A 15197-nucleotide genomic window follows, 5' to 3' on the forward strand; every position below is an offset into this window, starting at 1 on the left:
TTTCACCAAAAAAAAAAAAAAAAAAAAAGATTTTGAAAATGCTTTTAAAAAGGGATTTATGACATTAGATACAAAAATGTACATAATTCATAAAGCAATATAATGTACATATCAATGTTTTTTGTGTTCAAATAAAAGACTGTCCATAGTCATTACTATAAAAAGACTTTATAAAGTTATTGCAGTTTTGACTCTCATTCACGTCTTACCAATCATTATTATGTACTGTGCAGGGGCTGTGAGGCTAGAATATTTTCAACATAAGCCAAGAACAACTGACAAATATGAACTATTACAAAAATGCTACTACTATAACTAATACTTTTTTTGTTAAGGGATTAATACTCAGGGAGCACATTAACTTGAAGATTTGATTTCTGAAACCCACCTTCAAGGTCTTTAAGCATATGCTTACATTGAAAGTTTGCAGGAGAAGATAAGATAGGGTAAGAAACCAATTAGCCCTGACTGAAAGGTGAAATATGTGGATGACTGCTCAGTAATTACACCACATGCTTTCAGTGTGAGTAACAACTAAAATTTAAAAGAAGGTAAAAATTTCATCCTCAGTTGTCATATGTACATTTCTGAATATCAGCATCTAGGACCCTAAATATTTTACCAACTTACCCTTTTGAAATTCAGAATTCTGTATAATAAGGTCATAGGAGTTTTGTTAAATATACACCAGCAAGGTCATTATGAAACACAACTGCATGGATCAGAAGAAAATGTTTCCTTGAGTAGGAGAAATGTGTCCAAAATTGTGGCAATTTTGTACCAATAATTGGTAGAAACGTCAAGAAAAACAAAAAGTTGTCATTTAATATGCAGCAATTCATGTGCTACCATTTATTTACTAGGTAAAAAAAAATATATCTGGAAAATTCTAGTAAATGGTAAAGCCTTTATATAGGAGAAAGAGGCAATAAAATTCTCAAACCTACTTAAGTATAGCAAAGCTATTACAGGGGTAGGAAAAAAAAAAAAAAAAAAAAAAAAAAAAAAAAAGGACACTGAATTACCCGTTTTTTTCTGCTTTTCTAAAGCTAAATATTCTTACAAATTTCAATTGTGAGAAGATTATAAAAACAAACATTTTACCTTTGATGCAGAGCTGATGAAGTTTGCCTTGAAGTTAACTGGAGAAGGGGAACGGAAGTCACCGATACTAGGCTGCAGGGATCCTCTGCCAGACTTGCTAAACGGCTGATAGGACGGAATCATAGAACCAATCAGTTCAAAGCTGCTATTATGACTGCTGTCCTTTGTCAAAGGTAGGAGCAAATCCTCATCATCTGCTAAATAAAAGTTAGAGGTTAACGAGTTAAACAGACACATTTTCGTTTTAATGATATCAAACACAAACAGTTAAAGCGTACCTAAACTCGATTGAGAATGAATGGGAGCGCAAAGCCTCCCCCAGGATACCTATGGCAGGAATCCTAGAAGGCTCTTGGGCGCTCCTGCGAATGCCCGAGGATCTCAGGAATACGCAGAAGGAGCCTTTTTGTGCAATGATAAAAATTTGTCGCTCACGCATGCGCAGTGAGATTGGCCAACTTTTTTCATCTTACAGCACTCGAACTCGCACTTGGGTCGGGTGACGTAGGATGAAGAACAGGAAGAGAGGATGGTGTTGCCCGAAGCACCGGCTCCAGGACAACGCGGGACCTGATGCAGGACACCTCTGGAGGGATCCGACTGCCCTGCATGATTAAAGGTAACTGTATTTTTTTTTTTTGCCATTTTAGGTTTAGTTCCTCTTTAAATGGAAAGTAAGCAGTAAAATGTTAAAAACAAACTCAAAATCAATGTAACATATTTACCTAGCTTGTCATTCTCCTTGCTTCCACTGTCAACATGGTCAATCTTATCAGGAATAGAGTCACTGAGAAAAAAATAATTATGCATTACAACATTTTTAAATATCTAGAGACAAGACAGCCTAAGGTCGATAACCCCTGGAACCAGAATAACCAATTGTCAGTATTGCAGAAAAAGGAAAACTTTAGCCAACATTACATTGCATTGTACTTACTGAACTGGCTACTTCAAAATACATATTATCAGCCAAAATAATGCAAGATGTTGCAGTATCTCACCGAAACTTAGGCAGCACAAAGTGATATAAACTAAAGCCAACTAGAACCACAACGTGAATCCAGGGACAGAGGGAGCCAACATTTAAACGAGTCCCATGAAAAAAAAAAAAAGTATTTTAAAGACCAAAGTGATGCTTCCAAATACAGATTTGAAACCCTTGTGCCATGGGGAAATGTTTCCCTTGCAAAGTCTGAAATTGGATTATAAAAGCAGGGCTGTGGAGTCGGAGACAATTTTGGGTACCTGGAGTCGGAGTATGTTGTGTGCCAATGTTTTCTTGAAGATGATGGTGAAAAACAATTTGATGCAACAATTAGCAGTTTCAGTGAGTCTAACAAAAATGCACCTACAGGAGCATCACATTTGAAAAGACACTTGCAGCATTTTCATCCTAAAGTGTTAGAAGCTTTGAATGAGAAAGAGATCAATGAAAATATTCCATCTACTGGTGGAGGCCAAACACAACTAAGAAGATTCTTTATATCTGACAAAGTTACCATAACAAATGACAACAGAAAAATTCAAAAACCACGTTACTGAAATGGTAGTAAATAGTGTACTAATCCTTTTCACTGCCAGCATTTTTAGGCCTAAATGGAGAATTGCTAAAAAACTTGGTGTTTCTCTGAAAAATATAAGGAAACTTATAATTGAAGAGGCCAAATGTAAAAAGGAAGAACTACGAAAAGATCTAAAGGGACATTTTGTCTTCATAAAAAAAGGATGCATGCACATGTCACAGAGTCAATTATTTTGCTATTATTGTTAGATTTGATGATGAAAATACTACATAACTATGTAATAATAAAACAATAACGCAAACCTAGGGAATAAAGGACACCCAGGCACATCAAACCAGTGACTATCTTCAGAAGTTAGTGTAGGATGTTCTAGAAGATTTTGAAATTAAAAAGATTCTATGTATTGTAACAGATAATGCTTCTAATATGTTGAGCACAATTGAGAAAATGAATAAAATAGATGAAGAAAGTGACAGAAGATAATAAAGGAAAACAGTTCCCCAAGTATTGGAGAAAGTGAAAGCGAAGAGTAACGTGACATTTTGGATAACATTGTTGAAGAAGCATCTAAGCGTACTACTATTCAACATGTGTTGTGCTGTTCATACTATGCAACTTGGAATAAGAGATGGATTGAAAGATCGTCATGCAGCTACTCTAATTGGCAAATTGAGGCAAGAACCTGTTGCAGCCAGGGCCCCTAAAACAGATGCCATTTTGAAAAGACGTGCAGGAAAAGGAGCCATTTTGGATCAAACAACACGCTGGGGAAGCACTTATTTGACAGTAAAGCATTTTCTTGAACTAAAAGACTTTCTTGAAGAACTAGACAATGAAAAATGTTTTATTAACTGAAAGCCAGTGGACACAAGTAAAAGCTCTGGAAAATCTACTTTCTAACCCCTTTACTGTCACCAAGAGTTTGCAATCTGAAGTGTTAACACCTGGTAAATCCTTCTTGAAATGGAAGAGCTTAAAATATAGCACTAAACAAAAGTGGAGGGTTAATAGCTGATGGCATTGTATCTTCAATGAAGAAAAGAGAAAATCTCCTAATGGATAGTCAAATCTTGTTAGCTGCTATTTATGTTGATCCAATAAGCCGAAATTTGTTGAGCGATGACCAAAGTGACACCGCAAAAAAAACCCTCTATGATGTAGCAGTTCGCATGAAGGGATTACTACCTGAAACATCACCACTGGATGAAGCTATAAGCACTGCTAACTCAGGATCATCCTCTTCAAATGAAGAATTAGACTGATTCCTACTTGGACAAAATGGAGCTTTCAACAGTAAAGCGACATCGCATATGCATGAAATATACAGGACCAGTATGTGTCCCAATAAAGAGATTCCAGCAGGAGTTTTTTTAAAGAATTAAAAGTACAAAAGTATGATGGCTCATCGAAACTGACTGTAGAAGAAGCCATCTTTGTTTACCTGAGATTATTAGTGATGTTGCTAGAACCGTAACAGCAATGCCATCCACCCAAGTCAGTGTTGAAAGACTATTTTCAGCTCTAAAAATAATCAAGTGAGATTTAAGAACTTCTATAAAAGAGGATCTGGCAGAAGCAATTCTGTTTCTTAGAACACTACATTGAGTTAGTTTTGGATTGCATTTAACAGCTATTGGACTCCACAACTATATTCCAAGTTTAATATATAAACTGTTTTAGGCTTTCAAGCTTTTGTTTTTGTTCATGTAGTTAAACTTTGTTTTTGTTTTAAAACTACTAAAGAATGTGGTTCATATTTTTAAACTGGTAAATTGCTGTTCCTGATTTTTATGCATGCTATGCTACTACTTTATAGCCCCTTGATAAAAACAATAAATAAAACCTTATTGTTTTCATTTTTTTTGTCTTTTGTTTAAACTGGCCAATACAGTAAAGTGTCAGCATCCTAGCTAGTAGTTCTGTGGTTAAATTGCTTGTATGTTGCCTTCCTTCAATCAACATAGAAACTACATTAGCATATTACAGGGTTTCTCATTTTATCTTCACACTTTTACATTCAAACTTCACCAAAAAATTTAGACCCCCCCCTAATTATTCATAAAACAATAAATTTACTATAAAATTATATATAACACAATATTTTTACCATAAAAGTTTCTCAAGAAACAATAAAAAAATGTAATATTTAATGATTTATTAATCATTAATGCTTTCTCCTCTTAGGTATTTGGGCAAAGAGCTAAATATTCTTGTATAATAACCTGAGCAATCCTGCCCGCTTATTGTTAAAAATACACTATTGATGTTTTCTAATAAATAAAGCCTATTTCTTCTTATTACTTCTTTCCATTTAGAGAACATGTTCTCAACAGGATGAAGAAATGGAGAGTATGGTGGTAAAAATAAGAGTTGGTGTCCCTTACTTTCAACCAAGCTCTTTACCTGGCTATTATGAAAGGGGACATTATCCATAATTAGGATGGCATGCTGAACACACTTTTCACTAAACATTCAAAACCTCATCAATAAAATTGACGAATGCTTCTTGAATAAATGCTTGTGCCTTAAAGTGGAGGGTCCCATTTTTATTCCTCACACAACAAATTTAATAATTTCTGGAACGCACTCCAGCCACATCATGCACGGCCCTTTGTACAATAGGAGATCTTCCCCTTTTGGTTCTCATTGAGATGGTAAAACCTACTTCATCAAGAAAGTAGATGTTTTTTTCCATCTTCCTTAGCAATGAAATCAAGGATTTTGTTAGTATAGCTAAGACTTTTTTTTTTTTTTGAAGAGAGTGGGAATCATTGCGCCTTGCAGGAATTAAAGAAGTTCTTTTTAATGACCATCGGAATTTATCAATGCATTTATCTATTGTTGAAATAGATACATTAATTCCAAATTTGGCAAATAATTGATCCTTTATGTCCTTGAGGCAATGAATATCATTGTAATCTTAAAACTTATTATAAATCCCTGAAATAGAGATATTTAATTTTAAATTATATAAAGTAAAGAAAAAAAAAAAAAAAACAATTGACAAATCAGCAATTTATTTTCATATATTTTACTAATGTTTCTTGAGAAAAACTTTTATGGTAAAAGTATTGTGTTATATTTATTTTATAAAAATTTATTGATTTATGAATAAATAGGGGGTCTAAATTTTTTTTTGGGAAGTTTGGTTGCAATAGTGTGAAGAAAAAAATGAGAAACCATGTAAATACAGAGGAGTTGGGGGTACCAGAAACTGAGTCCGAGTTGAAGGATTTATCTACCGACTCCACAGCCCTGTATAAAAGGTAGTCCATATCCCTCATATCCAGCCTTTAGCATATTTAAGAATCTCTCTTGCCAGCTAACTGCTTTATACTTCATATTCAGGTTAAATAGAAACAGGAAAGATTTAGGATCCTGATAAAAGTGAAAAAAAAAAGATATTATTTTTGAAGGAGGAATCATGGTACATGGTTAATGCAGAACATGAAAGATGGTACCATATTTTCCACATGCTAGATAGAAATTAAACAGTAGCAAATTTGTAGAAACATGCACTAAATTCCTTATTGAATAAAATAATATTTGTAACTATGTGTACAAAAATTAACTATGTTAATATAAAAATTTAGAGATGAGTTCTTGACTGAATAAGAGGAAAAGAGGAAAGAGGCAGACAGGAGCCGGGGAGACAAATAGGGAGTGCCAAATAGCCACCTGTCATTTGTGGCAGACACCAAAAGCATCCTAATGTCTTCTGTAGCATTACACGTGTGTAACAAACAAAAAAGAACAGAATATTAAATTTAAGGTTTTTAACATAACTTTTTAAAACTCTCTAGAACAACAAAGATCACTAATAAAATGAGCTAAAATACAGATTTTTCCCTTTTACACAATTAAACATTGTACACTTGGTTAGGAAATAAACACTGGTATATTTCCCATAGGTGTATTGGTATACAGTATCCAGTTCTAGGCAGCCAGTACAAGGAATCTTGTCAAAAATTGCCAGTTTTGGCAATTCCAAACAACAAAGATAAGCTGGAGGTATTCCTTCTGAGAGAAGACCAGTTTGCTTTCTTGGTCTCAGACCCTAGGCCTCCAAGCTGAGAGACACTCTTTTGGCTGTGAAAAAGTGTCCGGTGTGTTTAAATGTAAATATCAATTATTTAGTTGTCAGCGAGATGCTTGTCATCACATACAATGCTAAATTACGTAGAGTATAACAATTTATACACAAAAACAAAATACACAAAAAACAATTTGCATTTTAAATTTCTTATTATATCTTACTCGATTTTTGTTGAATGGTCTTTAAACAACATTAAAGTTGACTCTGTAGCCAGAGGGATTCTCATATCTGGTATGCTACTGCTTTGTAATGCTTCATCCTTAACGTCATCTTCATCATTCCCATCATCTCCAAGCAGATCCTCTAGTGTCTAGAAAAAAATTTAAAAAAAAAAGCTTACCGGACATGCGCTTTTCATCATTCTCTGTATATATAATTTTTTTGAAAAGTTATTCTATGCATTTACAAAAAATTAAATGTGGTATAATTGGAACCCAAAACAGAAAATATGTTAAAATACAGAATAATATTTTTGTTGACAGGATCACATACTTTATTTTGCTAGGCTAAACACAGATAAATCTACATTTCTACATACTGGAAAAAGCAGGGTCCCAAGTAAAATTTTAATCCAGAAGTACTCCAGAAGTTGCAAGAGTTTCAGAGTACATACCAATCAGTGTCCACAGAACAGGATGGGATAGGAGGAGATCAAGGACTCCATATGCCCAGGTAGATAGGACAAAACCCTCACATTTTACTAAAAAGAGAACCAGTCACCCAAAGAGGGGAAAAAAAAAAAAACACACAGCTTGCAAACCCTTTTATTGGTAAGTTTACACATCTTTTTTTGTTTTGGAAATGTTCATTAAAATCAAAAAAAAAAATATAAACGTAAATTATGAAATGTGTCAACCAAAGGACAGGTTTAAATTGTGAGGGGAAAAAAAGGTAAAGCACAACCACTACATAAAACTGCAAAGTAGGGAAAGAAACAAATGACCACTCCCATATACAGTTATTAGCAAATTAAAAACATGTGACTTAAAGTAGCTAAAGTCCAGGAAAAAAAAACATTTAATCAAAAACAAAGAGACATTTAAATATATGTAAGGGAAAAAAGAGCAAGAAAAATATTTTTCTAAAGCACAGAAATATCATAATGGTAAATGTAAGGCCAGAACTGCTGTTCACAGACATTAAAATTGAGAGGCTGGGGTTGACCTCTTTAGTGTGCAGCTATTCCCTTATTATCAAATCACAGGTTGGTGCGGGGCAGTAGACTGCATTGCTTTGGGAAAGTTTGCCAAACCTAGTTGAGGACTTAATGTACACCATTAAAAACAAAGAATGTGAATGACAAGTAGAAAACTACACAATAAAAGTAAAATTAATTCCCAATTTCATTACCTCTACATTGCTTTCTTTCTCATCAATGTCCATTTCATCTTCCTCATAGCCTTCTTCATCTTCTGACTCCTCTGTCATTTCTTCTTCCTCCTCCTCTTCATCATCCACATCTTCATTGTCGAGCTTAAACAGGGCCTGACGCTTCTGCCGCTCTTCATCTCGGCGCAGCTTCATGGCCTCCTGTAATTTTGCTTTCAGAAGTTGCAGCTTTTCACCTGGAGATTGACCAAGAAACTGTACTCAACAAAACTCCAACTCTACAAATATGGGAATACCAAAGATTATATGCCAATTAGTTTAACTACCTGGTTTTGCATGATTTTTTTCCTCCAGGTTTTCAGCTTCCACAGTGACTGGAACAACATCTGTTTTCAGCTCTTCTTTACCATCTGCTGTCCTCTCTTTGCGAACAATGTGAAGGTTAACCTTCTTTTCAGCTGTTGCTTTCATTTTGTGCATGCTATGCTTGAGGAATCTTTCTTTTAGCGCTTCAAGTTCTAAGAGAAAAAAAAAAAAAAAAAAAAAAACAATTTTTACTAATAAAAAAAAAAAAAGTAATAAACTACATTTTTAGATCATTAACTGGAAAGTAGTATTTACATAATATATAAAGGAAATATCTGTTAAAAGAAAAAAAAAAGTTTTTCCTTTTCAAAAATTATTTTTCATTCACATTTAACGTGCCTTTTAATTATAATAACATGGAATTGTAATAAAATAATAAGTTAGAATTTTTCATTTCACATTTCACATTTCTGATGATAAAGTTTGTCACTGCTAATAGATACACAGAGTAGTTGTTTCACAGATTTGAACAGAAAGAGTTATTAAGCAACTTGACATTTATACTTAAAGAATACACATTGCAAAAGGTGTTCTCATACATTATCTGCAAATCTTTTGTAAATCCCCAGAGAATGTTAGAAACATTGTCTATCTCTGTAGGGTTTTCTTTTCTTTATAACGTTGTCTATCTCCAGCAAACCCTATTCAAAAAGTCCCTAGAAAATGCAAATTGACTGAACATCAACACAAGATGTACCCAGAGGATAACCAGCAAGGCAACCTATGCTTTGCACACAAGCTCCTACCCAGTGTTGTACTTCAGCATGGTGCTTCCTCCTTTGCTGGGAATGGAACATATAAAGGACTGTGCATGTGTGGGGAGCTGGTTGTCAGTTGAAGGGGAAGAAATATTCCCCATAGTGACGTCATGGTGCCAGAACCCACCCACTCAACCATTGCAGGTCTGAGTCTGCAATCCGTACAACGGAGGTGGCCCACAGCTGTGGCTAGTGTGCCCCCCAGTGGGGTCCCTCTCCTGACCCGGCTCGAGGGCGCACCCACCAGAGCTGCGGACCACCACCCGTTGGCGACCGCTGTTGTAGACCAAAGTCCTCAACTCTTTAGAGTCTCCAGTGCTGGCCTTTGTTTTTGCCTTTCCTACACAATATATAGCAGCAAAGGAATTAGTGTAAGTACTTTAACTAACAGCTCAATCTCTACTGTGACTGCCAAAACCACATTCAAAAGGCAATAGTCCAAGAGATTTTTTATATCAACACCCCCCACTTCTCCTATTACGTCTTAATCAAGTATTAAATGGAGGCAACAGAATTATGCTACATGTTAAATACCTTTATTTGGCTTTGGCTCATCTAAATTGACAAATGTTCCATCATCTGGCTTGAGAAGTGGTTTAACAGAGAGGTCAACTCCAAGAGCACGTAATCTTTCCACTTTTGACATTTTGGGTTTAACCTGGGCCAAAAGTTCATTTGAGCAGGTGCTTTCTGCGACTTTACTTGGCTCACATGTAGTACTCTTGGCGTCTTGTACAGGAACATTCTGTAGAACATCATTTGTCACATTTTCAACAGGCACCCTATTTTCAGAACTGAAAATTAGTTGGCTTGAGTCATCTTTACACACATGCTCAGTTGTATTTTCTGGATTGCAGATATCATTTGTTTTGGTTTCTGTAGGAGGTAATTCTGTATGCATTTTAAACTCAGTTTCTAGATTGCCTACTGCAGATTCTTGGAATACTTGAGAGTTCTGGAGAGGAACTTCTGACTGTGGCATTATTTCCTCAACTGGTAAACTATTTTGAACAGGCTCACCAGAATTCGATTCAACCTTTTCATCTGTGCTACAAGGCTGATATTTTGAGGACCTGTTATATATAAAAAAAAAAAAAAAAAAAAACTCGCAATCAATCTTAATGTCAGTAACAATACTATATACCACAGAATACTTAAGCATAAGTCTAGGCCGCTTTTTTCTGTACCTGTAATTATCAGAAATACAAACTACACAAAGATCAACTAAATCAGTAATAGTTGGTCCTGTGTCTTACTTAATAAGTTGCATGGCATTCCCTTGGCAAACTGGTCTTGAACGACGCCTGAAAAAGTCATGGATAGTTTTGGGTTCTGGTAGGTGGTATGGCAGACTCACCGCTGACTCTGAAAAACAATTTATTTCATATAAAAGAAGTATATGCCTAGCTGAGGTATAATTGTTTTTGGTTTATCCTGTGGCTTACCTCTCAAGAGTCTCTGTGTTTCACTGTGCATTTGCTTTATGGCTTCCTTGCTCATTCGTGCAGCTTTTCTCTCCTAAAATACCAAACTATTGTCAGATGTCTTACTACAACTACAATACTGATGTTGTTCACCAAAACATTACAAGAACTTTGATTACTTCACACCATTATTTACAGCTAATAGAGTTATTTATAGAACTTTCATTAAAATAAAGGCATTTCTCCATTTCACGTACCTGACCTTTAATATCAGTAAACGGGAAAGATGGCTGAGAATTATCTGGATGTTAGTTTTATTATAAAATTCATTAAAAAATGCAGAAGAGGCAATTATAGTAAAAAACTTCACATACTCATTATTTTACAAAATTTCACAAATGCAAACAAAAACAAACCTTTTTCTTTTCAAATTTATTGTCACACCCTTCAAACTCTTCATCATGTTCTACAACTTCCTCATCAAATGACGGAGACTAAGGGGGAAAAAAAAAATCTGAACATATGCAATTTTAATATAATGACAGTTGACATATTTGAGTCCTAAAGAAATACACAAACTAAAATCAACAAGAGACTTTTATAATACATACATGCCCAGACTTAAATTTGTTTTTTAAGCTGGAACGAATAGCTTCCAGTGATTCCTCCTCCTCATTATCACTTTCACCATTCTTATCAAATAGATCCCCATCTGTTAAAAGGCAACCACTGTCATTTAGCAAGGGCCCTTCTTCTATCTGCACCTGAAACAAAAGAACAAGAGCAATATGAATAAAAAATGCAATTCTCTTACTTGTGTTTTGCACATTACTGATTCAAGACATGTGAGATGGTATTGTCTCTGTTCATTTTATCATCACAGAAATGCACTGTGGGACAGAAAGATGGCACAGGTGATATAAAACCAATCCTCATTGGACATGTTAAGAAGGAATTACATTCCAGTTGCCCAGTTACAGTCAACTAGATGTACCATTAGTAGCATCATCATGCGTTTATTTACTGCCAAGTTATTACCTAGCCTTATAGTGTACAGTCATGTCACTAACTCGCCCTCAGAGGAGCTCACAATCTAAAGTTTCTTACCATAGTCATAGTCCATAGCCATGTCCCCAGCAGTCTAGGGCCATTTTTGGGAAGAAGCTTACCAGTATAAGCAACCAATAACCTGCAAAGCTTTAATTTATTTAGGCTTTAAGAAAAGATTGAGTCATTAAAAAAATAATAATATGGGACTAAATACTTAGACATATTAACTGCCTTTTTTCCACCTCTACATTCTTTTAGCTATCCCTTAATGACAAATGGCTAGATTCATCTTAATCAGAAGAACATTGAACACTTTGAGCAGGTTTTTGCTCTCATGACACAAGACATATTACCCAACAACAGTAGGATGCAATATAGTAAAATAAAAAATATTTTCATGTTTAGGCATTTCCTTTATTTGCCTTTTAGCTTTAACTAAAATCAGATACATCAGAAAAAAATCTTGGAAACTGACGACTGTAATGTTAGACAACGACATGTGACATTCAATGGTATATAACAATCAGCATATAAATCTATCCTTGTGATTGATTTCAATTATCAACCTGTTTAATCTATAATAAAAATACTCAAAAGGATAATGCCCATCTTGCTCATTTTTTTGTATTATTAGAACAGCAAAATATTGATTGAAAATGACGTTTGGAAAGCACCTTGAATATTTTAACACATCAGCTGAAAATATTGCCCAGTGTGTGGCTAGAATTAGATTGGTAAATCAGGTTAAAATAGTAACTAGGAATATGCTTAATGTTGGTATTCTTCTTCCTAGCACAAACTAATTCTTTTTTGTGATCGCAGATTGAACAATTGAAGCACAGAAATGCACCCGGTGTCTTACATTTTCACTCACTTGATCTGGTGCCTATTAGTAATACAAACCATCACCTTACCTTAGACTTTTTTGGTTTGCCTTCTTTAAGCTTTTCAATGGCTTTTAATTTCTTGTTTTCTTTCTCTTTTCTGCGATCAGATTTTCCTTTCAGTCTGTCTTCTGAGCCATTATGTTTTTTAGACTTACGGCTCTTGTTGTTCTTGCTGTCTAGGAACTCATTCAGTGGAGTTTCTTGAGAGTTTTCTTCAACATTTTGTTTATCAGAATCAGCAGCAATGTCTTGGTTGTTATCTTCATCATTGTCATCACTGTCAACCAATGCAGTAAGTATTCTGCGAGGTTTCCGCCTGCCAACAGTTTTGTTCTCTTTGTCTTCATCACTTTCAGGCTCAGGCTCCTCTCTAGCAGTAACCGTGCTAGTCCCCGCCTCGGAATCACTGTCACTTTCTTCAAATAGCTTCTTGTTCCTTGTTTTCTTATGTACCAGGATTTCATCATCAGAAGCTAAAGAAGTGAATGAAGAATGATTAGTTTTATGTTTTATTTTATTTTTGTACTACTAAAGAGAAGGCTGGATAAAATTATGAAACAACCAAGAACTCACAACTACATTCCTAGGTTTAAATCTCAGATAAGCAATCTGAATCATCATACTGCTCCTTCAATACCAGTATGTATATGTACTGTGTAAAGCCAAGTACAAACAGTCCACAATGAGGTCCATGGTGGCTGGCCATGCTGCCACTGTGCTTGTGTGAGATCAGCATCTCTTTTCCCTTAACCCCCCTAGCAGTAATCCTGAGTGTGACTCATGGTGGATTTTACTTGCAAATAGTGGTAGTCCCGAGTCACACTCGGGGTAGCTTTAACCTAAAAAAAACCCCCACTTACCATGCTCTGTTGTCATACCGTCGTCCTGCTGGTCCCCGCACATCCTTGGGACACGTCCTGCTCCTCCAATCTCCAGCCGCGCAATGCAGCCAGAGACAATCTCCGTGATAGGCGGGAAATTTAAATAATTTTGTATTGGACTCAATACAAAATAGATCTATTGAGTCCAGAACAAAATAAATAAATTATATATATATATATACACACACACATACACACTATATATGCTACTGTACACTTACATTACATTTTTTTAACAAATTTTTGTGTTTATTTTATTTAGTTTATTATTCAATTTATTACATTAATAAATATTAGACATTATTCAGTGAGTTATGCCTAAAAATTATAGCCTGCAATGTAAAATAAATTTCCTTGCAAAAAAAAGTAACGCTTTTTTCATGGAAATTTGAACAGAATTAGAACGCTAGGGAGGTCAAGAGAAAAAATGCCCCCTTCCCTGCATTTCTAAGATTAGGATGTCAGAGCCTCCCGGGATGCGTGACGTAGGTATCCTGGGGGGCCGTGTGCTCTCATTCAGTTTTGATCACAGTGGCAAAGGGGAGGAGGTGATGCACCTTTTTTGTTAAAAAGGGTGTTGCACTTAAAAAAACATTTTTCCTTCACATATAAGGGTTGTCTACCCTTTTATGTAAAGTGAAAATGTTGAGTTTAGCAAGAGGGCAGATTAACATACCCATTAATGGAACATGTAAGCAATTTAAATGAGCCCATTAAAACAGGAATATAAAATCACCATTTCATTCAGGAAATTTACTTTGAACCTGCTGTAGGCAGGATGCAGAAATCAATGTGGCTTAATATTGGGTGAAAGTAAAATACCTTCATTCTGCAAAAAATCCATTCTTTCCAGTTGTGATTTTGGAGAACTCATATCACAGCTGCCTTGCCCACTATCCGAATCAGTGTCCAAGGCTTTCACTTCGTAGTGGTTTTCTTGTGACCTCAAAAGTACCTGAAAAAAAAAAATGTAATGTATTAAATTTTGGGGCAGTATTTACAAACATTGGTACACATCAGATACAGATTGGCAGAAGCAAGAATACTATGTCCACCATGTATAGCAGGCATGCAGGAGTAAAGCATAATTTTGAGCATTGCAGAAATAATGACTTCCCCCAAGAATCTGCCCTTCATCTTTCTAAAAGACCAGGAACATACTAATACTCACCTTAATCCATGAACCTACAAAATTTTTTACCTCGCTAGTTCCATTTGCACAACTGCTCACCCAGTTCTTCTCTCCTTGCTGGTCTGATTACTGGCCATCTTGCTGATTTAGTAAAGTACAACGCCAGTGGTCACACACTAAGAACTAGCATAATGTTCAGCCTGTGATCTCCCCCCCACCCACCTCCCCAGTTTCACTTGTTACAAGTGGTCACACACACTATGTGCCCATCACTTCCCCCTCCCCCAACAAGTCATTATGTGCAGGAGCAGCTGCCACCTCTCCAGCACACATGTAAGGCTAGGGGGTCAGCACACATGTAAGGCTGGGGGTCAGACTGCTCACTATCACGGGGCTGGGGGTTAGAATTCATGTTAGGAGCCAGCACACTAATGTAATGGCGGTGTATCGTAGTTCATGTTACGGTACGCTAAATCACTAAACCTGCAGGGCCGGAGAATGTCAGCAGCTCCATCACAAATGGTCAAAGCACAAATACCCCACCCCCCCAAAGGGAAATATGTCAATAACATACAAAGACTGGTCAGCATGAAGATCACATTACATATTGCGCTGTCTTATACACTCTTCCACCTCACAAACCAGCA

The 15197-nt window shown here is 35.8% G+C and overlaps 1 protein-coding gene across 1 annotated transcript in view; it reads right to left on the reverse strand.

Annotated features, from left to right (window-relative positions):
• CLSPN (claspin) overlaps positions 1 to 14379 on the reverse strand; it is a gene marked incomplete at its 5' end in the record, with an annotated part of 27047 nt that extends 12668 nt beyond the window's left edge. The window contains 13 exons of the mRNA XM_072409305.1: positions 416 to 534; positions 1105 to 1301; positions 1830 to 1891; positions 6885 to 7033; positions 8074 to 8288; positions 8379 to 8570; positions 9711 to 10249; positions 10433 to 10541; positions 10622 to 10694; positions 11017 to 11094; positions 11212 to 11364; positions 12565 to 13010; positions 14241 to 14379. Coding sequence (XP_072265406.1) covers positions 416 to 534; positions 1105 to 1301; positions 1830 to 1891; positions 6885 to 7033; positions 8074 to 8288; positions 8379 to 8570; positions 9711 to 10249; positions 10433 to 10541; positions 10622 to 10694; positions 11017 to 11094; positions 11212 to 11364; positions 12565 to 13010; positions 14241 to 14379 — 2471 coding nt within the window. The remainder of the gene's footprint in view (positions 1 to 415; positions 535 to 1104; positions 1302 to 1829; positions 1892 to 6884; positions 7034 to 8073; positions 8289 to 8378; positions 8571 to 9710; positions 10250 to 10432; positions 10542 to 10621; positions 10695 to 11016; positions 11095 to 11211; positions 11365 to 12564; positions 13011 to 14240) is intronic.
• Between the last annotated feature and the right edge of the window lie 818 nt (positions 14380 to 15197).

Source organism: Pyxicephalus adspersus, chromosome 1 (assembly GCF_032062135.1).
Source record: "Pyxicephalus adspersus chromosome 1, UCB_Pads_2.0, whole genome shotgun sequence".
Classification (NCBI taxonomy): domain Eukaryota; kingdom Metazoa; phylum Chordata; class Amphibia; order Anura; family Pyxicephalidae; genus Pyxicephalus; species Pyxicephalus adspersus.